Below are 27,196 nucleotides of genomic sequence, written 5' to 3'. Positions count from 1 at the left end.
TTCTTGCGAATCGCGACCGCCGGCTCGTCCGCCAAATCCCGCATCAGCCGCTTCAGCTCAACGCTGCCCTCCCGCTCCTCCTCCACGCCCTCCCGGCCGTCCTCCGGCCACTCCTCCCGCCCCGTGTACTCATACGGCCGCTCTCTCCCTCGGCGCGGCGGGCTGTAGCTCGGCCGGTACCCGTACCCGCCTCCGCCCCTGCGTGTCGTCTCCACGCGTCTCCGCACCCGCTGGTTCTCCGCCGCCCGCGAGTAGTAGTACGCACCCGGCCCCGCGCCTGAGCGCTTGCGAGAATAGAGCCCTGATTCCACGCGATATCCGGGTGGGGCAGCATCGGTCGAGGGCAGCCCGACCGCCTCGAGCTGCTGCTCCTTGAGGAGCAGCTCCTGCAGGACGTCGGACTTCGTGAGCACCGTCTGGGCGCCGCCTTCCTGCCGGATGGCTTCGGCCAAAGCGCGTTGCTCGCGCGGCGCGGTCTTCTCGAAGAACGCGATCACGACGTCCACCCTGCGCTCGCCCGTCAGTACGCAGAACACGCGCAGTACACAGACTACGTACTTGGTAATCAGCGTGTCCAGCTTGTCGTTCGCGCGGTCGACTCCGAGCCCCGTGTGGATGGAGATGGCGAAGTTGAACTCGCCCTTGCGGTCGCTGAACAGCTGGATGTACTCCTTCAGCGTCCCGTCCCAGCTCGGCGCCTTGAGCACCTTCACGAGCAGCCGCTTGCGCGAGTACGTGTCGCACGCATTTGCGCACTCCTTGATGTCCTTCGCCGTCTTCTTGATGAGGTCATCGAGGCGCGCGCCGATGCTGAGCCCGTCGCGGCCGACGTGGTTCGTGCGGACGCCCTGCAGTCTAATCGTGTGCGAGTCGATTAGCAAGGCCGGCGAGCGAGGGTCACAAAGAACGCACTGCAGAAGCGCAGCCATCATGTTGCGCATTTCCAGGAACAGCAGGTTGATCTTCTTGTCGTTGTCGCGGCGCTTCGCCTCGAGCTCGACCACCACTTTGAACGCGCCCACGGCAAGGGCAAGGAACGGGTGTATTTGTGCAACGGCGTCGAGCGCGCGCACGAGCGGAGGCAGGCTCTCTACGAGGCCGTTCACGCCGTCCATCAGGATCCCCAGGCCATCGTTGTTGCTGCTAGCTTGTCCTGCTGCGTTCACTTTATCTACGAACTCCCCCTCTAGCCTGCCTGGGCGCGGCGTGAGCGAGATGCGGCAGGTATGTTAGAGTAGTCGTCGGAATCGGTACTTACCTGCACGACCAGGCTCGCTAGGCTGAACTGCTCCGTCGAGAGCGTCCTGAGCATCCTTGAGCTCCCGAGACGAGGACTGTTCCTCCTTTGATTTGTTCGCGTTCGAGGACATGCTCGGTGTTCCTCATGGAGGTCCGATGTGAGCTGGTTAAAGCGCGGGGATCCTAGGACACCGTCCGCGGAGAAGGTTGAAGTAAACGAAGCGAGCAAGCACGAGAGCGCCACCGCCTGACATCGGGACCATCGATAAACTAGCACCGGTTTCCAGCTGCGCGCACGATGTCGCGCGCACAATGCGGGTAAGCGTGTTCTGGGCGTGCGCCACAGAGCAGCGAGGGCAAAGTCGCAAGAACATCCGCAGGATTTCCAGCACAGGTACGTCCCGTCAATCCTCGTCACGCGAGAGCGACAAGGTCCATACTGATGTATGCGGTCAATGTGTTCAAGGGGTTCCAGCATTCAGCAGCTCAAAGCGGGTAATTGAAAAAAAAATGGATAAGCTGAACCAGGGTTACAGATTATGTGTAAGTGAGCCTGGTTGAGCGTACACCACGCTACAGAGCAGCGCCGTGCGGCACTTGCAAAGTCGAATAAACATCCGCAGGACATCCAGCACAGGCGTGTCCACTGTCAATCCTCTTGACCCAATATCGACGAGGATGCATATCGACATAGGCGGTCAAGTGGTTCCAATGCATAGCCTGTAGGAAAGCCTAGTTCAAGGTAGAGTATCCCGTGGTACGATAGAATCTCCTGCGCCGATGCGATAGCGAGCAAGAACATAGCAAGGACAGTGCACGAAGAGATGGAGTGAGTAGAGGAGGCTTTCTCAGTGTGAGGCTTTCTTTCCCGAGCCCTAGAGGTTTATGGGCGTCTGTTACCCGTGGGAAGCATTGCAAGCAGGACCACACAAAGAAAGCGGGCGAGTGGCGGTGGCTCAGGATGCGAGCGGCAGTGGCCTCGCTCCCGACGACCACCATCCCATCCCGAGCCTCCTCCTTTATCTCTCCTCCTCGCCGTCTCTCATCGCCAACATGGCCTCTCTTCTCGAGCGCATGAGCCTCCCCGCCGGTTCCGGGCCCTCCGTCGGCCCCGTCCGCGCAAAGTCCAACCGTGCCGCAGCAGCCTCCGCCGCCGCGCCTTACGTGCGTCCCCCTCCCCGCCCCTCTCGCGTCTCCGTCTCCCCGCTCACCCCGCGCCCCGCAGAACCGGAAACAGCGCCCGCCCAAGGCGGACGTGAATGACACCTGGAAGCACGACATGTTCGGCGCCGAGCCGCGCTCCCTCGCCACACGCCTCACCACCGCGCCCGCCGGCGCGCCGAAGCTCAACCTCGGGCTCGCCGACCGCGCCCTGCGCGAAGCCACGGGCGAGAAGGGCTTCTCGATCAAGGGAGCGAGCTCGCGGGGGAACGTGGTGCAGGTTTCTGGGCTCGCGAAGGGCACGACCGCTGCCGACGTCGAGGTGCGTTCTTTCTTCCAGCGCCTCTCCTGAGCTGCCCTAACGCGTCGAGCAGGCGATTTTCAAGCGTTGCGGCGCGATCACCTCCGCATCTCTGCACTCCGCCTCACCTGAGCCCGTCGTGCGGCTCACCTACAAGAACGAAAAGGACGCGCAGGGCGCGGTCGCCAAGTTCCACGGCCAGCCCGCAGACGGCCGCACGCTCGAAGTCAAGATCGTCGGCGGCGTCAACGCGACGCTCTCCGGCCGGATCGGCGCTGCGCTCGTCGAGGGCAGCGTCGACGTCCTCATGGGCGACGACAACGCCAATAACGGGTCGTAAGTGCCGCTCGCAAACGGCAGCCATTGTTCTCGTCAGCTGACCGCCTGTGCAGCAAACTACGATCAGACGAGCTCCTCAGCAAGGACTCCCGCGCGCACATCCTCGTCGCGCCCCCGGGCGCCGACCCGAAGGACTACGTGCAGAAGCCCGCGCGGGGCAACGGGCGCGGACGCGGTCGCGGCCGTAGCGGTCGCGGACGGCGCGGTGGCGGAAAGATGGACGTCGACCGGTGAACGGCTCCCGCTCCTCTCGTATCCTTCCAGAGCCGCCTCTCTCGCGCAGGGCATGCCCGGCTCGCATCCCCAGCCCGCTACAGAAGACACACGCACGCACATGCCTCCCTCCTCTCCTCTCCCTTCTCCCACTCGGACTCTCGTCGAAATCCAATATAACGCCCCGCCCTCCGCCGCATACCATATACTCTACCTCTATCTACCCCGCCGCCCGCTCTACTCCTATTCGCCCGTGCCCGCTGTAGTCCGTGTCCCCCCACTCGCCATGTCTCCCCTCCGTCTTTCACTCTGTCTATTCGGTCTCGTCGTAGTCGCGGTCCGGCTGTCGTACCCATGCTGTCTCTGTCTCTCCAATCTCGTACTGCCTATCGCGCAAATGCAATGCATACGGACGCGCCCTGTGCTTTTAGTGGACCCTGCGAGCCCGCTGTCCGTCGTCCGTCTGCGCCCGTCATTGTACTGGCTCGTGCCTGCCGCACATTGGAGAGCGATGCACGATGCACCGTTGCGAACGCAGGTGCACTTGCGCCACACATTGCGAACCGGCCCAGTCGCGCCACGAGATTGGTATCGCACCTGAGCCTGAACGTACAAACGCTCAAACCTGAAGCTCTGCACCTCGGTTGGCAATGGGGGGCTATGCCTCTCGCTGCCGCACGCCCCGCTCCATACGCTGTATGTACGTAACTGCCTACCGCCGGGAGGGGTTTCAAACTACAGAGTGAGAGTCACCGATAAACACGCGTAGTCCCGGCGTGCGTGCCCGCATCGTCGGCCATAAGCACAAGCACACATCCTAGTACTGGTGTCCATGCACTGTGCACACCTCTCCGCAATCCTAGGCCTCCTCCACATTCCCTCGTCGCCCCGAAGTTCACATCCAAACGGAAAACCCCGACCCGCCAAGTCAGCACGTCTCGCCTCACCTCCCCCCTTACAATATAGAAACAGCTAAACAGGCTCCGGCACGGCGCTATAGTGTAGTGGTTATCACTTGGGATTCTGAGCAGCGTTCCCAAAACCCAGGTTCGAGCCCTGGTAGCGCCTCGTACATGGTTGTGTCGATAAGTTTTTCCCTCGGCGTCCTCCCAGCATAGGCTGTACACGTCAGGCTTGAGCATGCTACCGAGACTTTTTTTATCTCGTTTCAGGAGGAACGGGAGCGTCGGGTTCTTGCCTGAGGCTAGGCCGCCGTGCACTCGGCAGGACCGAGCTTGCCACCAATTCCAGGCAGCGCAACCACTGAACGAGCGCCTAAGTGGCAATAGTAGTACAGTACCCCCAAGGCCTGAGGCCTGCACAATTGGCAGACTCAGACTCGCTCGCTCTCGGCGCAGGCTCATCTAAGCCGCGTCTCTTTCAGAATCATTGCATATTCGAATGTATTATGTGCTCGCACAGGCTTGCACTAGGATAACATACGGGTCGCACTATGCTGAGTCATACCCCACGTTCTCTCGGAGTAGGCTCGTAAAACGTTCCGAGCGCTCTGCCAGCATTCATCCATCTACGTCTCTGGAGTTGCAACTGCGAGTAGAGCAACACGCCGCTCAAGAAGAAGCATTCGCACCGGGCCCACCGACGACCACGCCCTTCGTGCGGTTGAACCTCGAAATAGTCGCGTCGGACAGTTGGAGGTGCTGCTTCACAAGCGCGGGCGGCGTCAACGCGAGCCACTGTAGCGAAGGCGACCCAACATCAGAAGAGCTCGTGCAGCAAAGGGATTGGGTAGAGCGGCTTACCTGCGCGAGGCTGACGTCCTGGAAGACATCCGAGTTGAAGATCTCGAGGAACTTCAGGGTCGTGTTGCCCGTGTTCTCGACGTAATGGCCTGACACGCGTATCGAACCAGTCAGGTATGGTCCGGATGGAGGCAAAAGCGCACACGTACCGTAGGCAGTCGGAATGTAGCTGATGTCTCCGGGCTGAGAAGACGGTGATGATCGGTTCAGCTCAGCAACGATGTATATAATCTGCAACGTGGCTTACCTGGTAGTCGAAGGTCTGCGCTATGGCGGTTCCAGCGAAAAGCGTCACTCGTGCAGTGCCCTCACTAAGGCCAGAGAATGATCAGCACTGATTCGCCTCATCCGCCGATCGACAGGTCATGCTGACTTACAGGAAGAAGCCCCATTCGCTTTGTGTCGGGTGCCACTGTAGAGTGCACATCAGTCCACCATTCTTGGTCGGATCCTATCCAACCGGAACTTACATGCATCTCGCGCATCGCTCCAGGCTCGACCGTGACCTCAGCAACGGCGATCTTCGTAGCCACCTTGAACGTCGTCGAGTCCGCGATCTTGGCCGTGCCGCCTGTGTACTGTGTCGGCGTCACCTCCGAAAATGCATATGAGAACGGCTGCGGGATCTCGCCCGCGGGGCTCGTCGGCGGCTGCTGGTTGTCCGGCGGCGGCACTGCGGCGCCCCGAGTCAGCGTTGGCGTTCAATCTATATGCGGGAACGATGGGAGAAAACATACCGCCAGGGAAGATGTAGAGTTGCGAGCCGGGAATGTCGTCCCAGTCGGCTATGTTGTCCTGGAAGTTCTTTGCGATTACTTCTTTGGGAGTGTGCGCAAGCCAGTCCGTGAGCTACGGCGGCGACTCGTCAGTTCTGGGGTGAAACGATGTGCTTGCGTGATAACTCACCAAAAGCGTGTCGTCGTCGTTAAAGTTGCCATCAGGGAAGATCTGTCGTACTGGTAAGCACGGGCCGAGCATAGTACATGCCGTACCACTATGGACGCACCAGAAGAAACTCTGTGCCTTCGGAGGAGTCGTTCGTAGCCTGGAGAGAGTGGGGAATACCAGGTGGGAAGTACCACAAGTCGCCTTGGCGCACTGTCGCAACGTAGTTCCGCCCGAGCTGGTCCACGGACGAGATCTGTGTCGAGCCCTAGAAATGTGCCATGTTCCAAATCAGACGTCTCAGTTGTTGGGAGCCCGCAGACGTACGCTCAGGACGTAAGCCCACTGTAAAAAGCAAGTCCGTAGTTAGCATCCGGCGCATCACAGCCACAAAAGGCAGCGCGCTTGCTCACCTCGGCGGTCTGGTGCCAATGAAGCTCGCGGATAGCACCCGACTCTAGGCGCATGTTTACGCCGGCCATAGCTATAAACGAACATCAGCGCCGAACAGGCGACGGCCAAAGGTCTGGTTTGAGGTGCCTGCGCCATACCTGTAGCAATAGGCATCTGCTGCACTGCAATGAGATGGAAATGTCAGCGTGGCATCGATGGTATACAAGGCCGGTCGTACCGTTCTGCTGCCGGACCCATCCACCCGTGTTTAGTTGTTGCTTGCTTAGGCTGAAAGGCCACTTGGCGTTGCCACTATTCGTTTCGACGTCAGATTTGCTCCAGCATATCACACAGAAGGGGCAACTCACACCGTGCCTTGATCCGTCGTCGGGGGAGCCAGGATATCCGGGTTCTGCCTGTCGATGGCGACGTTCTGCGGGCCCAGGATGTTCGCTCCGAGCGAGCCACGTTCAGGCTGCGGGTCCGTTGTCGTCGTCTCGTTCCATAGCCAGTAGTTAGGGTCATCACTCGCGAGTGGGACCGTGGGGCTGGGGGACGCGCCGCCGCTCGTGCTCGTCGCAGCCTCTGCGATGCTCGACGAAGCAGACGAGGATGCGGAGACGTCGCCCACCGGGATGGCGGCGGCGAGCGAGCCATATAGGACGGCGCAGAGAACGGTGGCGAGGAACTTTCCCATGACAGTAGGTGTGAGGGTGTAGTGGTTGGGAGGAAGTCTAGAAGGCGGAAGTGGGGGATAGAGCGAGTCGAGGATGCTGCTGCTGCAGTTCCCCTTCGACGAAGGTGGCTTTTATACACGTAGCACCTCCACATTTTGGCGACCCGGCGCGAATACCTGCAGGGAAGTCCAATGTCGTGCTTTGCTGGACGAGTGCTGAGCGTCCCGCTCCGCGCCGAGACAAGGCCAAGCAGGAGTGCGACTTCGGCGAGCCCCACGCCGGGAGCGCGAACCACACGCGCGCATGCGCGTTCCTTCTTTGGCATCACCACCTCGCGACAGAGATGCTTCGCGGAGCGCTACGTGGATTCTGCATCGTCGAGCGATCCATGCCCGCACAGCTGCAACCATCGAGGTTGAAACGGCCCTAGGGTCGGGCATGATGTCAGCGGCAGTGTACGAATTCCGAATTGACCTCAGCTTGCCGTTATTCTACGCGCGCACCAAAGTCTATTCCTGTAGCCACCGGCTTCCGAGTCTTCGCGGCACGAGCGTTTGTGGCGGCCGCAGAACACATCGTTATCCGGATTTTCTCGCGGGACGGCCGTCACCATCAGCTCGGCGGGTTAAAATGACGCGCTTCGGTGCCGCAGAAGCAGGCCGTGAGCTTGAAGAAACGCTGCAAGCTCGGCGGGTACGTCAAGATGGTTCACGTTCTATGTCCGGATACTCCGGTGCGCACATGCACGGGCGAGCGGGACGCCGAGGATTGTTTGTGAATATTGATGGCAAGGTGTTTGAGGGCTGGTCGCAAACCATGTGCTGAACCCGACGTCTCTGACGGGCGTGGGTGACCTGTTAATCGGAATACTGCAAATCGTTTTGCCTACCTCTTTCATCGCCTCTACGGCGAAAAACGGGACAATCCCCCGAAACACTGCATTGACTGGTAGATGCATAGCTTGTGGATAGTGTACATTTTAGCGCCGTGCAAATATAGAGCAACGCTCTAAACCTACCTTGTACGCAGGCGGCTTTTGATTGGGCCTCTTGAACGCTCCGACGGCGGCCTTGTACCCCGAAATATCGAATAGCGCGGAGATACACCGATGATGGGCAGATGCTGGAGCGACGGATCGGATTACGAAAACGTCCTGAGCGAAGCGCAGCAATACTCATGGTCCAAAATTCGACAGGCGAGTTGTCACCCTGAGTCCTTCATAGAGCAGTATCATCAGCATGTCGGGCTGCGGCGGATGGTGTGTCCATTAACAGAACGTATCCGGCGGCGTCGGAGACACAATGTCTCGAACTTGTTGAAGCGAGTGCGCCTCGCAAGCCTAAAGGCGAAAGGGCGAAAGGGCGAAAGGGCGAAAGGGCGGTCAGGGGTATATGGGCATTAAGGTGGGTCGCTCATGAGGACACGTACAGCCAAAGACGCGCTCGGATCTAATCCTGCTGGCAGACCTTGCCCGGTACAAACTGAACCGGTTTCTATACGTGCTTCCTATCCCCATATCTCGTGGTCTTGATAAATCGTGGAAACGGGCGTGAATCCATTCACAAATTCGCCTTACTCGGGATGCGTGTCTGCAGAAACGATGGTCATCATGAGTGTAGTGTACAAGATAGAAAATGTACCAACGCATACGATCATTTCGTACATGCATGTGTCTTTCCTGAGGGTCCCAGAGGCTCGAACAGGTACGCAGTCGGCCTCTAACGGTCTGCAGAGTCGGACCTCAGACGTCTAGCCGGAGATTTTCTCATCCACGAGAGCGTGCGAGTGGCACTTGGTACGGTCTCGAGATTGTTGTAGCGTCGACCTGAATCTTGCCTAGCATAATGGTCCTTGCATTAATGCTAGCGGAAGGGAAGACGCGTGGTCAGACGTACAGCACATTAGCAGTCGTAAACGGTCTGCTGCCTTCCTCCGCGTCTGTCATGCCGCGCGTCGAAGTTGCTGCCCAAACCCAGGGGGCCAGAGTCCTGGTCTACGGTGTTACATTGTGTTGCAATACTGAGGCGGAAGAACGGTGCCTAAAAACGGAGCGTCGCCTCATGTTGGCGGCTTCTGGCTCGGGTCGCCCTGCGATGCCGTGAGCACTGAGGAGCGCGGGGAAGTCGAAGCAGAGTTAGGCGTGCATTGTCCGAGCCCCGTGTGCACGCCGCCTCGCCGAGTACGTACGCGTATTGTATTGTGTGATGAGAGCACATGAGACCGCTGCACCGATAGGCGACATACATATGGGCGATATTGTGAGATGTGCGACTGGTGTGTGTAGTGTCCATTGCCCTGTTGGGACTTGAACGACGTCAATAAGGCTTGGCACGATATAACCTTCGAAGTTCTCTACCTGTAGACCTCCAAGGAACATCGAAGTGACCAGTCGAACACTGCGCGGAGCCGTGTCATATCGTGTGATATTGCCCCCGGCCTGCCTCTCTTGAGCATAGTCCGAGCACGTCGGATCCAGGACTTGCGGAGGACATGCGGGAATGAGTATAGAGTGCATTCGTACCTCCGAGCGCTGTTGCTGATGGAAACGCACATGTCTCCGGGGTGCGAAAAGGGGAGCCTCGGTCCATACAATTGGAAACGCAACGCGGCAGGTACGATACGTCTGCTTGTCAGGGACGTCCTCGCAACTGCGGGGCCGGAGACTGGAGCGTGGCACGGTTCGCGGGTCGATCGAGTGCCCCATGACTGTCAACTGCGCGGTGAACTCGCATTCGGTGCCTATCCGATCCCACCAGCAGGCTGGATGCTGGCGGGATACCCGATCGCGAGGTGAGCTTTCTCCCAGCACGCCGGTCATCATACGACCGCCCATGCAGAGCACATAACAAGACAGCGACCGCTTCGCCGATCGTCCATCCGGGGCACGTTGTGGGGTCGCGAAGAGTCTTTTCTTCCGGCGCAGACACGTGCCAAAGCGCCTGCACCCACAGACCGAATGCGACGTACTGATAGAACACGCCATCGGCCTCGCTAAAACACAAGGATGCGACCGTTCCGGACTGGAGACAACATTCGCGGGCGGGCCAGGCTGGTGCATGGGAGGGCAGCGGGCGCTCGGGCTGCAGAGGGTTATATTACTTACAGCATGGGGCTGAAATGGAGCGAGGGGCGTGGTCGGCAGAGAAGTACGAGTGAGGCGTTGCCGCGCAGAACTTTCTCGTGAGACGACTGACAACACGTACCATCTGCGCGAAATACACGGGGAGAGGACGTGCGCGTACATATACCCGGGCATTCATACCAGGCACGTCCGCCCCCCGCGATCCACATCACATCCGGTACCCTGTACTTGCACTCACCATGATGCATAGTCACCGCGCGCTCACGATGGAGAAGAAGGTGCTCCCGCTCACCCCGCTGTCGTCGTTGCGGGTCGAGCGCCACCAGATCCCCGCGGCAGGGCTCATCCCAAACACGTCCATCCAGCAGAAGCCGCTCATCATCTACCGCGGTTTGTTCCCGGCGCCACTACCATCCGCGTCGGAAATCGAGGCGCACATAGCGGCGGTGGGCGTGTGCGAGCCCATGTGGCGGTATCCGATGTACCCGGACGACCACTTCCACACAACCGCGCACGAGCTCGTGGTGATCCATCGCGGGCGCGCACGGCTGAACTTTGGCGGAGAGGACTGCAAGGGCGCGGTGGTGACGGAGGCGCAGGCGGGGGACGCCGTGCTGATTCCTGCGGGGGTGTCGCACCGGCTGGTGGAGGACCTGGAGGGCGAGTTCGAGATGGTTGGGTCATACCCAGTCGGGTCGGAGCACTGGGACATGTGCTACGGCCACGCGGGCGAGGAGGAGCTGATTGCGAACATCAAGAACCTCGACTGGGTCAGCAAGGATCCGCTGTACGGCGATGGGGGACCAGCAGCGAGCTTATGAGCGTTGACATGGTGGAGAGAGGGAAAGGTGTGGGCGCTTGGCTGTAACCGTTCTTCGACCACGACTACCATGTACTTTTGATACCCCCGAAGATTCCTCCGCTTTCTTCAATCTCATTCAAGTGTCAATACACCTGCTCGTAACCCGGTTTGGGTTTAAATGATCATGAAGCTCAGGGGTACTCTCGCCTTCCCTAATCTCCGCGTACACGTGGTTCCAGCTTGCGTGCCGCAAACTTTATGAAAATGTGTGGCCTACTTCACATCCCTCTATATTTTTGTCGATGCTGATATGTTTGCGTCAAGTAGGAATATGTGGAGAGAGGCGAAGTACCCTCGCACGGAGGTCAACCAGCACTTCTTGCCCCTCTTATCCATTCGACGCCACGAGCCTCCACGAGCTTGAGGCATTGAGTATAGGCAGCAGGATTGTCGCACAGTGCTTAATAGACCTAACCGTCAGTCGTGCGAGCCCGTGGCGGACGCACTCTGACACTGGTATCCTTTGAAGTTATCAGAGGTAGGCCAAAGTCGTAGTAGGTATGTGCTACTTAGTGCTGGTTTGGAAGCGGGCCAAGTTCGTGGCACAGCAACTTGAATCCTACGCCCGTCTTATCCACTATAACCTCCTTTGTCCACAGTCCGGTTAGGTAGGACAATAGGATCCTTACCCTAACCCTCGTGGGTGGTGGCTAAATCATCACGTATATTCCCGCCGTGCAACGGCAAGCTCCCGGTACGCCCCATTACCCACTGTGCCCTCCTACGTGCATTTTGACGCAGGCATCCAGACAATTCGGCTTTGAAAGCCGCCATCATGCAAGACAAGATCACCATCGTCACCCCGGAGGACTTTCTGAATGAGTTCGTGGCCGAGGCCGATGTCGAGAGGCCAGAAGATACCAAGGATATATTCAAGTCTTTAGAAACATTCTCAACCGAGCGATGCATGGGCGAGCAGATCGTAAGTGTCGCTACACCCCACCCCCTGTCCGACGCGGTATAACTCACCTATTTCGTATAGATCAATGCGCTCAACGGCGCCCGACTCTGCCCTGATTTCACCTTCGCCTCTACCCCATTCACGGGAAGCAAGAAGGCGGCATTGAATGAGGTAGTTACAGGAGGTCTATATTCGACGCATGGCGCTCCGGAGCAAATTTCCTCGTGCGCCATCGACTGGGCCACGATCGAGATGTGTATCGAGTGCAAAGCGGGTCTTGTCTCCGGTGACCCCTTTGATGAACGTCGACCCAACAGCGCTCCCGACGCTAAAGAACGTCAGAAAAATCTCGGCCAGATTCTGACCCATTCTCAGCTTGTCTACGACAACCAGCAGCGTACGCACCAGTTCATGCTCATTTTCCTCGGGACCTCCGCCCGCATTGTCTACGTCGATCGCTCTGGCATCTTCGCCACCAAGAAATTCGATTACAAGAACGACGCGACCCATGTCGTCGAGTTTGTGTGGCGCCTCGCCCGTTTGGACCCATCGCAGAGGGGGCACGACACGACCGCCGAGCGCATTCCGCACTCTAGCACCGTCGGGAAAGCGATGAAGGCGATTGCGGAGAAGGTCCCCGACGATTCCGAAGACTACGCATACGTGCAGTTCAGGAAGCTGCTCAACTCTTCTTCAACTTGGTGGCGTCTCACGGTGAAGGACGAGCTCGCCGCGGAGGGTGCGAAGAAGGAGCGAAAGTTCCTGGTTGGACAACCCCACTTCAGTGCCCCAGGGGTTTCTGGGCGTGGGACGCGCGGGTACATCGCTCTCGATGTGGATAGTCTCTCCTTCGATGCGGGTGGTCTTTCTCTGGCTGCGAATGGCGTCGCCCTCAACGCGGATAAACTCGGAACACCCAGATTTGTCTACCTCAAAGATACGTGGCGGGTTGTGCACGAGGATATCGACAAGGAAGGCACCATCCTTCGTACCCTCAACGGCTTCGATGTACCCTACGTCCCCACGGTCTTGCACCACGGCGACCTCGGCCAGGTCACCGTTAGCCCTCAGCTCTGGGTCACGCTGAAGAAGCACTCGCACTACCGACTTGTGGTGAAGGAAGTTGGAAAGCCGCTGGAGACGTTCGACACCGGCGAGGAGCTGATCGGTGTCATATATAGCTGCGTAATAGGTTTGTGATCCGCCCTTGCGCTTGCTCTTCATAAGATCATTGATCTCATTTGTCGTTCACCTACTAGCGCACTGGAAGGCTTACGAGAAAGGTATTATACACCGGGATATCAGTGTGAGCAACATTCTTATATACACGGATGAGAGCGGCTACATCTGCGGGCTGCTCAACGACTGGGAGCTATCAAAGCGCCTCGACAGCCGCGCCTCACAAGGTCGACAACTGGATCGTACTGTAGGTCGCCTCACTTGTTCAATGTGTTTTCACTCGCTGATCACTACGCGTTCTCTCAGGGAACTTGGCAGTACCTCTCGGCCGCTGCCTTAGACGATCCGAAGAAACGAATCGACATCCCGGACGAGCTAGAATCCTTCTTCCATGTTATCCTGAACATGGCTATCCGCTTTCTTCCCCATAACTGCGGAGACCACGTCGGTCCTCTTCTCTACGACTACTTCGAGGATTACATGAAGACGCCGAATGGAGAATATCGCTGTGGGCTCGCGAAGAAGGTGGTAATGGAGACCGGCTCATTCCGGCTCGAACATCACGCCACTGGGGAGCGAGGAGAACTTACGTTCTTGCTCCCTATCCCCGACCCATCGGACGGGGACTCATCTGACCCCGACACGTCTTCACCGGTACAATCCGTCGACGGCCTCGTCTCCGACTCATCTTCACAGCCTGAGGCGCACCCAATCAACAGCCTCATTCGCGACCTACTTTGCTGGTTCTCCGCACACTACCGCCTCAAGAAGGAGCTTGATACCCCCGCTTTGGTGCCTCCGCCCCGGAAGGCAGACTCAACAAAACCCCAGCGGGTAAAGACTGCACTCCAAGCTGGACGATATGTTGGTGGTATAAGCAGTCATATCGAGAAAGATACCGCGATGCGGGCCGACCTCGAGGAGTTGAAGCGCCTAGCCAAGCCACTGGAAAGCCATGAGGCCTTTCTGTCGCGCCTCGTGCAAATAAATCAAGAGGTATGGCCTCTCAAGGACGTGGGTCCAGACAAACGTTCGCTAGGCAGATACGATCTTTCCCCTGAGATGTATTCCACTTGCATATCCGTCGGCACCTCCTCTACTGCCCCCAACACCACGTCCGCCACCGTCCCTGAGGCCACTCCTGAACCTGCACCCTTTCCCGCCTCGAGGCTCCCGACTCCGCCCCCTTTGACGGAGCAGCATCTTGAAACCCCATTCCCGGCCGCTTACTCCGACGCTGTTCCGCGAGATGATTAGACACCTCAAGCGCCCCAGCAGCAACACCGACGGGCTCGAGCCGCACTCGCCGCCGCTGAAGCGCGTGCAGCGCGACTAGGTTCAGGAGCTTTTCGTACCATCCACCGTCGCATCACCGATTGGCTCTACGGCATCTTCTTCCCACACGAACGTTCTCTCCGCGCTCGGGCCGACCCTCACCGCCGCGTTGTCTGTACTATTTTACCCGTCATCTGTTCAGTGCCGTCGCTCATGCTTCTTCCCGTTTCGTATGTCTTTGCGCATCCTAATGCTACCCGCTTCAGAAGCCGTCAGTATAGACTAGCACGAGCGCCATGCTCGGGTGATCATGCCGCATATTGAAGGAAGGTCATTTTGACTGGAGATCGGGCTACGATGCACCAGTTTCGACTATCAGTATCCTCCCCAAGGTTCAAACTTCGCAAAGCGTCATGATTCAGCAGTCTAAAAGAGCAGGTGTAATTCCCCGCGCCTTCTAAATTCGGTTCGGGGCTCCTTTGCCATTCGACCAATAAAGCAATTGTCGACGCCGCCTCGTGACTCGTGGCTAAACCGTCTGGGCTTACTCCCGACCCTCTGGTACGTGTTACCGCCCAACTTCTCGTCAACCATCGCTTACACAACGATCGTCCAACTAGCTCTGCACTTCCACCGCACTGATACTACCCGATGGACGAATACTACACCAAGAGCGAGCTACGTGCTCTCGAGAACCAGGAGACGCTCGGCAAGATGATTCTCACCAGCCCCAAAAAGTTCCTAGCACACTACATGCCTGAGCTCGAGTCCTGCAGGGCACCGGAGGCCGAGCTCATATTCCAGTCCCTAGAGCCCATCAAAAAGGGCGATGACATATACGACATCATCGTACGCGTCGTGTTTTCGCTACCCTACGCTCTCATGCTAAGAGATCTTTCCACAGATGAGCACGCTGAACAAAGCCAATCTGTGCCCCGGTTACACATTCGTCTCTACTTCGCATCAAGACGGCGCGGACTCGGAAACGGTCGTGGGCGGAATGTATCCAGCCGAACGCGCGCCCAACCATCTGCTTTTTGACGAAGCAATCTCGCCGCGTACATCCATTTGGGCGGATATCGAGGTCTGCATCGTATGCAAGGACAATATGGCCGACCCCTTCGATTATATCGACCCCGAAGGCATGGCCGACGCTACAGAAATGCGGGCGGCGATCGACCAGATCTTGTCCTTTGTCCAAATCGTGTTCGACATCCAACAACGCACATCTCAGTTCGTGCTTTTCTTCCTCGACACTGGCGTCCGGTTCCTGCGTTTCGACCGCTCTGGTGCCTTTGTCACCAAAATGTTTGACTACGAGGCGGACCCGACCTATCTCGTCGACTTTCTTTGGCGTCTTTCCCATTCAAGACCTTCACAGAGGGGGCACGACGATACGGCAGAACGGATCGCGCACGACTCAGCTCTTGGACAGCAAATGAGGGCGATTGCTGATAAGTTGCAAGTCTCCGCCGACCCGAGGTTCGACATTGCCGACTACGCAATCGAGCAGTTCAAAAACTCCCTCGACACGTCGTCGCCTTGGTGGCGCCTTACCGTGAAAGACGAGCTCGCGGACGAGGGCGCACAGCGGGAGTGGAGGTATCTAGTCGGCAAACCCCATTCCCTATCTTCCGAGCTGTGCGGGCGCGGTTCACGAGGGTACGTCGCCCTCGACGCGGATAGCTTGGACGCACCGAGATTTGTATACCTCAAGGATACTTGGCGCGTCAGCTGGGATGGCATCGACAAGGAAGGCACGACACTCCGCATCCTCAACGGACAGGACGTCCCCTTCATCCCCACCGTCCTACATCATGGAGACCTCGATCAAATCGCCACCATGCCCAAAAGTGTGGTCAATACCCACCCCAAGACGTTCACGCACTACAGAATGGTCGTGAAAGAAGTTGGAAGGCCTCTGAAGCACTTCAAGAATAGCAAAGAGCTGATCGGTATCATAGGGTCTTGTGTGACGGGTACGTGGTCCATGCGCATGTCGATGTCCACCTGCTCAGCTGTGTATCTATTCAGCACACTCCAAGGCGTATGAGGCAGGATATATTCATGGGGATATCAGCGAGGGTAACATCCTCATATACGCCGACGACAAGGGCCGTCGTTGCGGGCTTCTTAACGACTGGGAGCTATCGAGACGCGTTGACGAACGCACTGGTGAGGCACCACGAGTCGATCAGTTGGTATGTTCCACTCCGGTATAGCATTACGCCGTGTTCCTATGTATAACTCACCATCATCTTCAGGGAACGTGGACTTTCCTCTCGGTGCTTGCCAAGGACTTTCCGCGGAAAAGAATCTCCGTCCAAGATGAGCTGGAGTCGTTCTTCCACGTCATCCTCTTCATGTGCATTCGACACCTTGCCCACAACGGTCAGGACACCCGCTTTCTCATCCGCAAGTACTTCGACGACTGTCGGGTGCTCCCAAATGGGGATCGCCAATGTGGTTCTGTGCAGAGAGTCTTCATCCGAGACGGAGAATTTTCACTCTACCGGTTGGCTCTCGGCTACGACAGACTCACCTTCCTGCTTCCAGGACCAGAGGCGTCGTCGCCTGCTGTACTGCATCCCATCAACCACCTCATCGACGAGCTGTTCAACTGGTTCGCGGCATACTATGATATATGGAGACAGGCGCATCTGACTCGCTCTCGGACGCCTGCCCCCAGCGCGCCCGTGGTTGGATCGCGGCCAGGGCCGAAGATGGCAATGGCGATGGATGCCCGGGGTGGGGGTACGGGCGACAGCGTACGGGTTGAAGACGTTGCACGAGAGTCGTTGACACCGGAACAGATCGAAAAGCAGCGGTTCGACGAAGAAACGCGGCTCCTAGCTGTTCGGTTTGGCACGCATGCGGCCATGCTGCAGCGCTTTGCGGATATCAGCGACGAAGACTGGCCTGCGGACGACAAGTGCCCATATGCGATCACCATGGCACTGCAAAGGAACTACGACACCTCCCAGGCCTCTCCCGACGCTGTTCGCGCTTCCATATCTATGGTCGAAAAAGATATGGAACGTACTGGAGGAACCGGCGACACACCGGCGCTCTCGGACCACGAAGACAACCACCGCAAGCGCACGAGGAGCGACGAGGATGACCCTGAACCCTCGGAAATCCCAGCCAAGCGCGTACACCTCATATAAAGGGTATTCGTCGTAGTTTGGACGCGTGCAGGATTGCAGGTCAAGGACGCTAGTATTTGGGGTGTAGGTCGCAAACATTAGTACTCAGGACCTTTGTTGTTGGTTTCGACTTCTGTCTATACTGTACCCATTACGTCTGCATTATTTGAGCCATGAAATTGTCCGTAACTTGCTGCACAACGTTATAATCTAGTACGCTGTCTGATCCGTACGGCTGGCCACGGTTGTACTACTTTCTCTGCTTCTGCAGTGAGTAGTAAATCGATTCGGAAGGCATACGTTATAACTTTAGCCTACGCGCGCAACCTAAACATCTACACCAATGATAAAAACTCCCCCATTCAATTGTTCTAGGTTTTCCACCGCTGCGGTAGATCGAGGGAGGTGAACGTTTGAACGACGACCGGGGCCGGCAAGGGCCGGCAGCCAAGGCGTACTTTCAAGTGCACAGCCACTACATCTGGGCGTCTACTACTACATCCCCGCCCGCGACTGCGTCGTACCCTTAGGTCCTGAACCGTCTGCCTTGGAACAATCAAAGAGCACAAAGAGTTCGATAAATTTATACGTAGAGAGAAAGGAGCAAGAGCCATGGCTCAAGGACTTCACAGAAAAATCATTTTCGACGGTCGCGAGTGTTACGTCACGCTGCGTCACAGTTTAGCCAGACGCGTTTGGGCGCCTGGCGCGTTCAACTTCCTCTTAGCCACTGCTTGCGCGGGGCCTGATACAGCCGTCCGCCATTCCGACCTCTACGCCTTTGTGCGCCGTTTGGGGACAATCGTATTAAACGCCTGGCTAATCTGCCCGTGGCTAAACTCAGCGTATATAACTCTCTGCTCAGGCAGAGTTCCTGGTAAGCATCTTCGCTTCTCCAACACTGTCATGGGTTCCCCGCTGAAGAGCTTCCCTATCTCAGGGACTTGGTCGACACATATCTACGACCGCCTCAAACACAGAAAAGAGCTACGCATGGCAATGGGCGGCAAGATTACCCTCGTCACTCCCAGCGAGTTCTTGGCGGAATTCGTACCGAAGCCAGCCGGGATCACTAAGGACGCGTCGCTGTCTTCCATCCTGAGTTCGCTACCGAAGGAAACCAATGAATACAAGATGTATCATCCCTTGGTGAGGGCTCTTCCCTTTCTCACTCATGTAGCTGCTGACGAACGTGCTCAGGTGAACGCTCTGAATGGGGCCACCAAGCTCTGTCCGGACTTCACCTTCGTCGCGACACCCACTAAAGGTGACAAGGCGGCGGAACGGAATCAAGCCGTCGACTGTGGCTTATATCCCTCTCTCCACGCCCCAAGTTCTCATATCAACGATGAGGGTGAATTTGTCTCGCCCGCGGTGGATTGGTCTAGGATTGCGTTACCCATCGAGGTCAAGTCGACGCCATCTAAGGACCCTTTCGACGACAACAAGCCTGATGGACAACCAGGCGCTGCGGAGAAAAAGGAGTCTCTCGGTCAGATACTGTCGTACGCGCAATTCATGCTCGACCACCAACATCTCACGTTCCTCTTCATGATCGTTATCATTCAAGAAGACGCCCGCCTCCTTCGTATCGACCGCTCTGGAATCTTCGTCACGAAGAAGTTCAACTACAAGACATCTGGCGACTCGCTCATGGAGTTCCTCTGGCGATTCGCTCGTCTCAGCCCGGAACTACAAGGCCAAGATCCCACGGCAGAGCGTGTCGACCACGCTTCGGAATACGCTGACACCATGCGAGCGAAGCTGGAGACGCCAACAGTACCTGATGACTACGTCCGAATTCTGTTTGAGACTTCTCTTGACAAGGAATGGGCGTGGTGGCTCCTGAAGCTCAAGGACGAACGAACGCAGAAGGATCGGAGGTTCCTTGTCGGGAAGCCTCACTTCAGATGCGAAGGCGTCTCAGGTCGCGGGACTCGTGGATACGTAGCCATGGACGCCGATGATACCACGGCGCCCTTTGTCTACCTCAAAGACTCGTGGCGAGTGGTACACGACGAGATTCAGAAGGAGGGTGCGGTGCTTGAGACTCTCAACGCGGAGAAGGTCTCCTACGTTCCCACTCTACTCTGCCACGGCGATCTGGGTCACAAAACGACATCGGAAGAGCTTTGGCGCAAATATCACAAGAAGCACAAAAAGGATGTTCCGTACCCGCTCAAGCAGCACATTCATTATCGCCTTGTTGTCCAGGAGGTAGGGAAGCCGCTGGCCGAGTTCAAGGACGGTTCTCAACTTGTCTCGGCGCTCGTCTGCTGCCTGATCGGTAAGTCGACGGTGTTCACTATCTATGACGTGACACTCATCATCCGCATCAGCTCATGCGCAGGCTTACAAGATTGGCCTCATACACCGCGACATCAGTGCTGGGAATATCCTTTTGTATCCTCACAAGGGCGGCGAATGGAAAGGAATGCTCAACGACTGGGAGCTAGCAAAGGACGTGAACAGCAACTCTCCTCACGCACGTCAGCCTGACAGAACCGTGAGTGTTATTCCATGATACGGCGGTCACCCGCTCAGATTTCTTGTCGTGCAGGGAACTTGGCAGTTCCTATCCGCAGGGGCATTGACCTATCCCCAGAAGCAAATTGTCGTTCAAGACGAGCTGGAATCCGTGGTACACGTGATGATTCACATGGCGATCCGATTCCTCCCCCACAACTGCGACGACAACAACGTCGGGCGACTTCTCTACTACTACTTCGACGATTGTCAGGCCACCGACACAGGGTTCGGCTGCGGGGCCCTGAAGAAGACCGCTATGACGACCGGGAGGGTGAAGTTCCAGCAGCAAGGCAAAGACATCGATCTTCGCTTCCACTGGGGATCGAAGTCCGATGCTAGGCACCCCATCGACGAACTTCTCGAAACACTGCTCGGCTGGTTCGAGGCGTACTATACCGTGACGGACGAAGGAACGGGATTACCCAAGAATCCTGAGACACGAGACAACGCCTTCTACCCGAGCCCCGCTCTCATGTCGATGGTCAATGAAGTCGACATCGATGCGCTGTTTGCGGACGAAACTCCATCCGAGCCCTCGAGTGCATCTTCCGCCCCGAAGTCGAAGTCCAGGGACCGCGCGGCCGACCTCGAGCTTGCTGCGAAGCTCAAAAACCATCGGGCCATGATCGTCCTCTTCAAGGAGTCCCTCGAGAAGCAGTGGCCGGAGAAAGACAAGACGGCGGACAAGCGCCCCGAGAATGGCTACAAGCCGGGCGACGAGAACGACCGCACCGCTGTGGCGACCGCGGCCACCCCAGCCGTCAAACGTGTTGCGACAGACGTAGAGGACCTTGAGCCTCCTTCCACGCCCAAGCACAGGCGCACGGACGACTCGGAGTAGTCCATCCTTGGCCACGGCGCGCGCCTCCGTTTCTGCTCTCCCTGGGGGACGTCCTCCCGTGTGGCTCGTGCATAGGCTCGCTCTCGTCGCGTCGTGTTGTGTCATCCGTCTTCTACTGGACGTCGCTCTAACATCATCCCTCTCCCCTTCTTGCGAACGGTATTGTTCGGATCGCCGTAGTAAACACCGTGCATGCCTTCTCCACGTCGATCCTTCTTGCCGTTCTATCACGATCGCCGCCACACACCAGTACCATTTCCGGACTTCACATCCTGACACTGTATATTCCGATACCTTATGCGCATTTACTATCCGCGTCCCAGTCAATATCCATTTGTCGGTCTTGGCTGTCTATCGCACTGCAAATACCCATACAGCTCCACACGCATTATCCGAGTCCTCGCGTTTGTTCGCTGTTTGCGTTGAGCTGCCCAACACCGGTACCCCAGTACAAAAACGGGATCGGGGTCTTTCTTGAGTCGCGTGTATACCGCCGGCCGGAACTCTCTGACAGCGCACACGATACATACGGGAGCGATGCACGGACTCGGCAATGTCGAGGACGGGGACGAGTCCCAAAAAATTCATATGCTTCTCCGCAACTCCGGCTCCATCCAGAGTCCATGTTGAGGAGGGGGGCCTGCGGAGGATTCACGGAGAGCTCTGGGGATTGTTATGGCCTCGGGTGCTATTCCGATCGGGGGGACTACGTGCTCGCTAATCTTGTTGTTCCCGGGTTCACACCCGGCTCAAGGCGTAGCATGGGAGAAGATGGCTAGACGGCTAGGAGTCTTGTACTATGCAGGTCATCCGCGTGCACGTCAGCATCGCCGACGGAGGCAAAGCTGCGCAGGGTTGGTCAACAACCGTGACTGAATGGATGACGGCAAAGACCACGACACCGACGATATTTCTATGCAACGATGAACACATGAGCTAAGAACCTGATGCGAGTGATGATGTCGGAACTCACCTAGACCGCACGAGTGCCCGTCGCGACGCAACACGCCACGTAGAAGGCCCTGCTACTTACTGCACGGGGGTCGAAGCGGGTCGCACGGCGGCAGCAGTACAGCGGAACGTGTATTGTGCGAGTTAGGAGCATTGTAGTGTACACGGAGACATTATGGACAGGGTAACCCGGGCGCGTGACGCCCAGCGGACAGATCGCGCGCGTCCCAGAACAGAGATAATGGAATAGATGATGCGCCCGCGGTGGGGGTGGGCGACGCGTCATGCGTTTAGAGGGTCCGCGAACGTGGTGTGGGTGGGTGTAGGGTGTGGGTGGCGCGTTGGAGGACGGACATGCGGTGCGGACTACGACTCGACAGGGGGAGGGGCCTCGCGGAGATGTCTGCGAAGAGGACGTGAGTGGCACGGACGAACTGCGGGGATATGATGGGCTGACTGGGTGAGCTCCTTGTTCATCTTGAACATGTCGATCTTGTCGACCTTGAAGATCTCTCTGAAGCCGTCGTCGCAGATGATCTCCTTCTTGTTCTCGGGGTTCTGCATGTTGTTCGCCTTGATGTGGTTCCACAACTGCTTGACGGTCTGCGGCCGGGACAGCCTCTCCACCTTGAGAAGTGCGGACAGAGGCTCGCTGGGAACAGTGAGAGTTGAGGCCTACACTCTAAAGTACAAGGCGTGGGCATTGTACTGACCTAAGCAGATACTCCTTCGTGAAGCCGCCACCCCGCCTCTTCGGCTTCGGCTCGTCACCCTCGCTCTCGCCATCGGACGCGACGGTGGCGGCGCTCTTAGGACCCTTCTTCGCTCGTTTCGCACCGTTAGCCTTCTTGCCTGCCGCAGTGGCCCGCGCCGTACGCCCCCGACCATTGATCTCGTTCGAGAGCTGGCGCGCGAGCTCCTCGTCCGTCAGGTCCTTCTTCCCCTTCGCTCTCGCCTTCTTTGCTTTCGGCTTGACAGGCGCAGCATCCTCCGCCTCTTCCTCGCCCTCGGACGCGTCGTCCCGCTTGCGCTTCGTGCCGTCGCTGGCACCGTCCTCGCTGGTCGCGTTCTCGGCCTCGCGCGCCGCGCTCACCTCCTCGTATACTTTGGAGATGATCTTGTCGATGTCGTCCTTCTTTTCCCGGACGAGCTCGGCGGTCAGGGTGGGCTCGAGCCCGAGGAGCTCTTTGCGGACGCGTTTTGCGCTGATCGTGGCGAGGTCGGTGCCAGGGGCGGTGAGGATGCCGCGAATCTTGGGCTCGAGGAGCTCGGCGTTGAAGGACATTATTGCGAAGCTATGTACGGATTAAGAGACGGAGTAGACAAAGCCGGAGAAAGTGAAAGTGGGAGGAAAGCACAAAGTCTCGCACCAAGCGCCGTTTTGGGAGGAGGTTGAGCTTTCGGCATTCTCCGGCGCTAGCGCCTGTGTACTTTGCGCCTCCGTCTCCCAATCTTTCGACTAAGAATTTGATAGTATGGCAGAGGTTTAGATTGCGAGATGCGGTATGAGAACGCGGAATAAATTTGGCGGGGGTACGAAGGTACGAGCAAGACGCCAAGTTTGGAAGACATTCGGCTTTCGGCGTTTCTCGGATTGGCGCTCATGCAGACGTCGTCCGCCGAGTGTGGCTTTCGGTTTCTGGGATGATTGCGAGCGAAGCGAGCATACTGCATAGGGGGATGGTCGGACGACTTTGCGGGGACCAAACAGATACAAATTCCACGCACCAGAAATCGCTGAGCCACAACGTCTACTCTACGCTCTAGTACGCTCAATTTGTATTTGTTCGCTCCATAATCTGACATATACACACAAACATGTACTTTGTATCGTTGTGTAACTTTACAGGTGCATCTGTTCAGTATTGCGTGAACGAGGCGACATCGAGCCTTGCTGCAGCCTGAACAAAGGACAGGTGCGCAACGCAACATAAGCGCCGAAGCGCGCGAGATGCGTTGCCGCGGCCGCGTGTTCAGAGCAGCGTCGCTTACACTGGTAGTAGTACCTACCACGTTCAAGCTATCTTTCACCCTGATGCGCCTGTTTTATATATCTAGTGTGTCGGGATCCCGGTTTTTCATCCGCTCTCGGATGAAGCCTATCTGGCGGCGTAGTGAGCACTTTCGTCAACGGAGCCTAGTAATTTTGCTCACGATGCACTAGTACTCAGAAAAGTCGCTAAAAGTGCGTTGGGATGCACGGTCAAAGTTGGGGCGTTATTACGGCAAGATATTGAAGCGATTCCACGTGGGATGCGTCCAAAAGAGGATACTGGCGTCTAAAGGCGCTTAGCGGCGAAAGTTGGGAAACGCGACCTGTTCCCCGACGCCCACCTTCCATCGTCCTCGAAACGCCCTCCTTTGACAAACGCCGTCTGTACAGCGCGCGTTCGCGATCTTACGATCATCCAGCTCCAGAATCCGCGCTCCAAGCCTCGGCGGTGGCGGTGCGTTTGTAGATCCAAGCGGTGCAATCACTCGATCAGGAAGGTCTTTCCGGTGAGTTGACACATTCCCTCTTACACTCTTCGCCGCCCGTCGTCCAAGGACCGCTCGTGGGTTCCTAAAGTATGCCTGTATTAAGGCTATTATCGCCTCAGGACGGCGCCGTGGCTGCAGCTTCGAGATCACGGCGTACTTGGGAAGCTACGGTGACCTCGTGGCTGTCAGCGCACGGGTCTGGTTCTCTGGCTCCGCGGCTCGCCCACCAACGGACACGGATCATTCATTCCGCGTAGAAGAAGCAGGCACGGTTCCTTGCGTGTGTATAAGCTGCCGGCCAGAGTATGCGGATGGTCTGCGGGTGTTTGGTGTTTATGTGAAGCAATCTAATGTGCCAACGCTGAGCCGTGCTCCCAGAAACGTTTGTCACCGCGACCCTATTGTGCTGGATCGACGTGAGATTGTTCTCGCGATGGCATGCGCATGAGATAGTAGCTGGCAGATAACCATTTTCGACTGAGGGGAGTGGGATTATATCGAGATTTCATGTGCGCCTAGCTCACTGGCGCTTCATCTCGTGCAACCCGGTTTCCACGGAATATACCGCCCATGTGCTGTGCATAACAAAGCTTTGGATTTCGCGATGTGCTCTCTGACGCCTATTCAAGATCTCGAGCTGACCTCTTTAGCAGTGAACCATCATGGCGTCGATCGATTCGCTTCCTACAGAACTCCTGTTGCGCATCCTGTCGTTCCTCTCGCTGCAAAATTTACGCAATGTCAGACTAATTGCTCGACGATGGGAAGAGTTCGTTCTTGCCAATCAAACCACCATATATCATCACGCCGCGCTATTTCATAACTTCGTCAATTCTCTCGATGTACTCCTTCCAGAAGCCAAGGAAGCACAGAACCTTCACTTCCTACGTGATGTCCCAGACTGGTACCAGTATTGTGGGCCTTACCGCTGCGTCCGGGATTCAGTTTCGCTCAAATTGCTCTTCAGGCCGGAAATCCTTTCAGCTTCAGAGGAACTGGATGGGAGCTGGCGATGCGAAGACGAAAACTTATGGCAGATACCCTTACGACATCCATCGCATCAAAGCAGACGAACAACACGGACTCGTGATCACGACGCACGAGTACGGCGGCCTCACTGTCTTCGACATGGAGTCGTCAGAAATCCTGTGGAGACTAGGCACCGTACTTCTTCCCCTGCGGTCCATCATAGATATCCACTGACGGGAATGATGCGCCCAGGGCGACGTTCGCCGGCACGCCCACTGCGAGTACGAGAACGGCTTCCTGATCTTCGATAGGGTCGGCGTCTCAAAGGAGGTCTGGCGCCTGGAAGTGTTGTACGATGCCGCCGAAGAACCCACTCTCTGCCGCCCGGACGAGACGCAAGTGCTGGCGTGGCAGAAAGCCTCACAGAATCATCCCTCTCCCGACCGCCGTGGCCACTTCCGCCCCTGGGCTCTGATCAACACCCCCGAGTTCGGGCGCGCCTACCGCTTCGTCCACCCAGATCTGCTCGTGTCTGGCCTACGCAAGGCGTATCTGTGGGATGTGCGCACGGCGCAGCTCCAGCTGGTGGTGCAGGATGTGCAGGGCGAACACCTCGGCGACATCAACTACGTGGAGGTGAGCGCGAAACACGTGTTCGTCTGCTCGAGCTCGGCGCTGCGCATATTCTGCCGCGAGACTGGAGCAATGGTATACCGTCTCAAGTCGTACCAGTTCGTCTACTCCGACACACGGCTGGCAGTGCAGCTGGACGCCGCGTTGGCGCGCCATGGTGTAGCATCCCCGGGCGAAGTCGTGATGCTCCACGGGGCGCCCACACAGAGCACGGCGCTCTACACCGCGTCCTATGCAGAGTTCTCTGGAGGTACGTCACGGCTGGTCCTTATAGGTACTCTACGAGACATCTAACTCCTTTCAGTCCACGTCTCGCGCGACGGGTTGGACATGGTAGCGCAGCTGAGCGATAGCAGGGTGGTCATCATCCGCGACTTCATGCGCGTCGTGCGCGGCGAGGTGCCGCTCAAGACTGCGGCGCTCGAGATCGGCAAGACACTTCCACGTCGGAGCGGCCTCGACGAGCACTTCTCGATCTACCTCGCGTTCGAGCACGGCAGAGTCGCTGCGGTCACCGTACGTCCTCCCTCCTTCTCCCTTCCCTGCTAGCGAAGCATACACGACCCGGTACTGAAGAGGCTTGCTTCCGCAGACCTCTGGGGTTTACATCCTGACACTCGACCCTACGCGGCACGGAGTCGTCGACGCGGAGCGCGCGGCGCGGTCGAACGCGCACCGTATCCCCCGCGCGGCGATCGAGGCGGGGCTGTCGTGCCCGAACATCGGTGTCGCGTCCATGCCATACTACTCAGACCGCCGCTTGCTCGCGAAGGTGACGTGTGTGCAGATGACGGCGACGAAGCTGTTCCTCGTGTGGGACGCGGCGCAAACCCCAGAGCATGCTGAGGGGGCAGATGCGGGCTCTGTTCCGGGTCCGAGCACCGGCCCTGGCACTCATGAGAGGGCTGTGGCGGTGAATATGGTCGTGGAGGCGGAGGCGGATGCAGAGGTAGAGGGCGAGGTAGAGGAAGCGGCAGAGGAGGACGCGGCGGCAACTGTGGAGCCTCCTACTGGCGACGATGTCTGGGATGCCCCTGGTATTGATGAATCGCAGGTCGTTACCGCCGGAGAACCTGTTGCGGGGCCGTCCACGAGCGCTGCAGTCAACGACGAGGCGGCCCAAGTGGACGAAGTGCCATCCAATGGTGATGACGAAGACAATTGGGTGGATGCGAACGAAGAGCAGGATGACCTCGATGACGAAGACGGTATCGATGATCCTGTTGTTCCCCTCCTCCCGACGGCACGACATGAACGTGAGTAGCGCAAGCTTCTTGATTCGAAGAGCGGGTTGCTCATGGAACACACAGAGGAAACGCAGCCCATCGTCCTCTGCATCGACTTTACCCCACTGTAGTATCTCCCTGGAAGTTTTC

The 27,196-nt window shown here is 57.6% G+C and overlaps 9 protein-coding genes and 1 non-coding gene across 10 annotated transcripts; 7 read left to right on the top strand and 3 right to left on the bottom strand.

Moving 5' to 3' along the window:
* Positions 1 to 566: 566 nt before the first annotated feature.
* TRAVEDRAFT_132199 (uncharacterized protein) lies at positions 567 to 1,115 on the bottom strand (the record flags this gene model as incomplete). Its single annotated transcript, XM_008045069.1, has 2 exons — positions 567 to 855; positions 913 to 1,115. Coding segments are annotated over 2 exons (492 nt in total), but the record flags the coding sequence as incomplete, so codon positions are not given.
* A 1,129-nt stretch (positions 1,116 to 2,244) lies between these two features.
* Positions 2,245 to 3,547, top strand: TRAVEDRAFT_31401 (uncharacterized protein). The gene is made up of 4 exons (XM_008044463.1): positions 2,245 to 2,403; positions 2,465 to 2,722; positions 2,775 to 3,037; positions 3,094 to 3,547. Exons 1-4 carry the CDS (start codon positions 2,293 to 2,295, stop codon positions 3,272 to 3,274), a joined length of 813 nt encoding a protein of 270 aa, XP_008042654.1. The 5' UTR covers positions 2,245 to 2,292; the 3' UTR covers positions 3,275 to 3,547.
* A 696-nt stretch (positions 3,548 to 4,243) lies between these two features.
* Positions 4,244 to 4,321, top strand: TRAVEDRAFT_t182. Its single transcript has one exon. It is a non-coding gene; the product is annotated as a tRNA-Gln (tRNA).
* Positions 4,322 to 4,789: 468 nt separating this feature from the next.
* Positions 4,790 to 7,388, bottom strand: TRAVEDRAFT_60715 (oxalate decarboxylase). Its single transcript, XM_008045068.1, has 14 exons — positions 6,663 to 7,388; positions 6,533 to 6,606; positions 6,453 to 6,476; positions 6,315 to 6,385; positions 6,229 to 6,246; positions 6,023 to 6,169; positions 5,923 to 5,964; positions 5,754 to 5,865; positions 5,487 to 5,689; positions 5,394 to 5,428; positions 5,264 to 5,327; positions 5,166 to 5,199; positions 5,017 to 5,105; positions 4,790 to 4,950 (listed from the first exon to the last, which is right to left on the bottom strand). Exons 1-14 carry the CDS (start codon positions 6,989 to 6,991, stop codon positions 4,825 to 4,827), a joined length of 1,368 nt encoding a protein of 455 aa, XP_008043259.1. The 5' UTR covers positions 6,992 to 7,388; the 3' UTR covers positions 4,790 to 4,824.
* A 2,871-nt stretch (positions 7,389 to 10,259) lies between these two features.
* Positions 10,260 to 10,993, top strand: TRAVEDRAFT_31399 (uncharacterized protein). Its single transcript, XM_008044462.1, has one exon. It carries the CDS (start codon positions 10,320 to 10,322, stop codon positions 10,872 to 10,874), a length of 555 nt encoding a protein of 184 aa, XP_008042653.1. The 5' UTR covers positions 10,260 to 10,319; the 3' UTR covers positions 10,875 to 10,993.
* A 697-nt stretch (positions 10,994 to 11,690) lies between these two features.
* On the top strand, positions 11,691 to 14,252 carry TRAVEDRAFT_52217 (uncharacterized protein; the record flags this gene model as incomplete). Its single annotated transcript, XM_008044663.1, has 4 exons — positions 11,691 to 11,837; positions 11,898 to 13,008; positions 13,076 to 13,242; positions 13,302 to 14,252. 4 exons carry the CDS (start codon positions 11,691 to 11,693, stop codon positions 14,250 to 14,252), a joined length of 2,376 nt encoding a protein of 791 aa, XP_008042854.1.
* Positions 14,253 to 15,432: 1,180 nt separating this feature from the next.
* TRAVEDRAFT_131946 (uncharacterized protein) lies at positions 15,433 to 16,684 on the top strand (the record flags this gene model as incomplete). The annotated part of the gene is made up of 3 exons (XM_008045067.1): positions 15,433 to 16,249; positions 16,305 to 16,471; positions 16,535 to 16,684. Coding segments are annotated over 3 exons (1,134 nt in total), but the record flags the coding sequence as incomplete, so codon positions are not given.
* Positions 16,685 to 18,322: 1,638 nt separating this feature from the next.
* On the top strand, positions 18,323 to 21,164 carry TRAVEDRAFT_74541 (uncharacterized protein; the record flags this gene model as incomplete). Its single annotated transcript, XM_008045066.1, has 4 exons — positions 18,323 to 18,565; positions 18,617 to 19,703; positions 19,756 to 19,922; positions 19,977 to 21,164. The coding sequence occupies 4 exons, from the start codon at positions 18,323 to 18,325 to the stop codon at positions 20,784 to 20,786; spliced, it is 2,307 nt and encodes a 768-aa protein (XP_008043257.1). The 3' UTR covers positions 20,787 to 21,164.
* A 712-nt stretch (positions 21,165 to 21,876) lies between these two features.
* TRAVEDRAFT_154403 (SWIB-domain-containing protein) lies at positions 21,877 to 23,069 on the bottom strand. Its single transcript, XM_008045065.1, has 3 exons — positions 22,451 to 23,069; positions 22,195 to 22,389; positions 21,877 to 22,140 (listed from the first exon to the last, which is right to left on the bottom strand). Exons 1-3 carry the CDS (start codon positions 23,020 to 23,022, stop codon positions 22,104 to 22,106), a joined length of 804 nt encoding a protein of 267 aa, XP_008043256.1. The 5' UTR covers positions 23,023 to 23,069; the 3' UTR covers positions 21,877 to 22,103.
* A 1,811-nt stretch (positions 23,070 to 24,880) lies between these two features.
* TRAVEDRAFT_52213 (uncharacterized protein) lies at positions 24,881 to 27,177 on the top strand (the record flags this gene model as incomplete). The annotated part of the gene is made up of 6 exons (XM_008044662.1): positions 24,881 to 25,133; positions 25,186 to 25,382; positions 25,440 to 26,070; positions 26,125 to 26,336; positions 26,413 to 27,076; positions 27,131 to 27,177. The coding sequence occupies 6 exons, from the start codon at positions 24,881 to 24,883 to the stop codon at positions 27,175 to 27,177; spliced, it is 2,004 nt and encodes a 667-aa protein (XP_008042853.1).
* Between the last annotated feature and the right edge of the window lie 19 nt (positions 27,178 to 27,196).

Source organism: Trametes versicolor, assembly GCF_000271585.1.
Source record: "Trametes versicolor FP-101664 SS1 unplaced genomic scaffold TRAVEscaffold_11, whole genome shotgun sequence".
Taxonomy (NCBI): domain Eukaryota; kingdom Fungi; phylum Basidiomycota; class Agaricomycetes; order Polyporales; family Polyporaceae; genus Trametes; species Trametes versicolor.
Note: the sequence above shows the minus strand (reverse complement) of the source record. Positions and strands in the feature narration are given on the sequence as shown.

Coding starts and splice junctions, on each gene's coding strand:
- TRAVEDRAFT_154403 (XM_008045065.1), bottom strand. CDS start 23,022: ATGTCCTTCAACGCCGAGCTCCTCGAGCCCAAGATTCGCGGCATCCTC. Junction 22,390..22,450: donor ACGAAGGAGTATCTGCTTAG/GTCAGTACAATG, acceptor CACTGTTCCCAG/CGAGCCTCTGTCCGCACTTC. Junction 22,141..22,194: donor ATGAACAAGGAGCTCACCCA/GTCAGCCCATCA, acceptor TCCTCTTCGCAG/ACATCTCCGCGAGGCCCCTC.
- TRAVEDRAFT_31399 (XM_008044462.1), top strand. CDS start 10,320: ATGGAGAAGAAGGTGCTCCCGCTCACCCCGCTGTCGTCGTTGCGGGTC.
- TRAVEDRAFT_60715 (XM_008045068.1), bottom strand. CDS start 6,991: ATGGGAAAGTTCCTCGCCACCGTTCTCTGCGCCGTCCTATATGGCTCG. Junction 6,386..6,452: donor GCAGATGCCTATTGCTACAG/GTATGGCGCAGG, acceptor GTTCGTTTATAG/CTATGGCCGGCGTAAACATG. Junction 5,106..5,165: donor CTACATTCCGACTGCCTACG/GTACGTGTGCGC, acceptor TACGCGTGTCAG/GCCATTACGTCGAGAACACG.
- TRAVEDRAFT_31401 (XM_008044463.1), top strand. CDS start 2,293: ATGGCCTCTCTTCTCGAGCGCATGAGCCTCCCCGCCGGTTCCGGGCCC. Junction 2,404..2,464: donor CCTCCGCCGCCGCGCCTTAC/GTGCGTCCCCCT, acceptor CGCGCCCCGCAG/AACCGGAAACAGCGCCCGCC. Junction 3,038..3,093: donor GACAACGCCAATAACGGGTC/GTAAGTGCCGCT, acceptor CCGCCTGTGCAG/CAAACTACGATCAGACGAGC.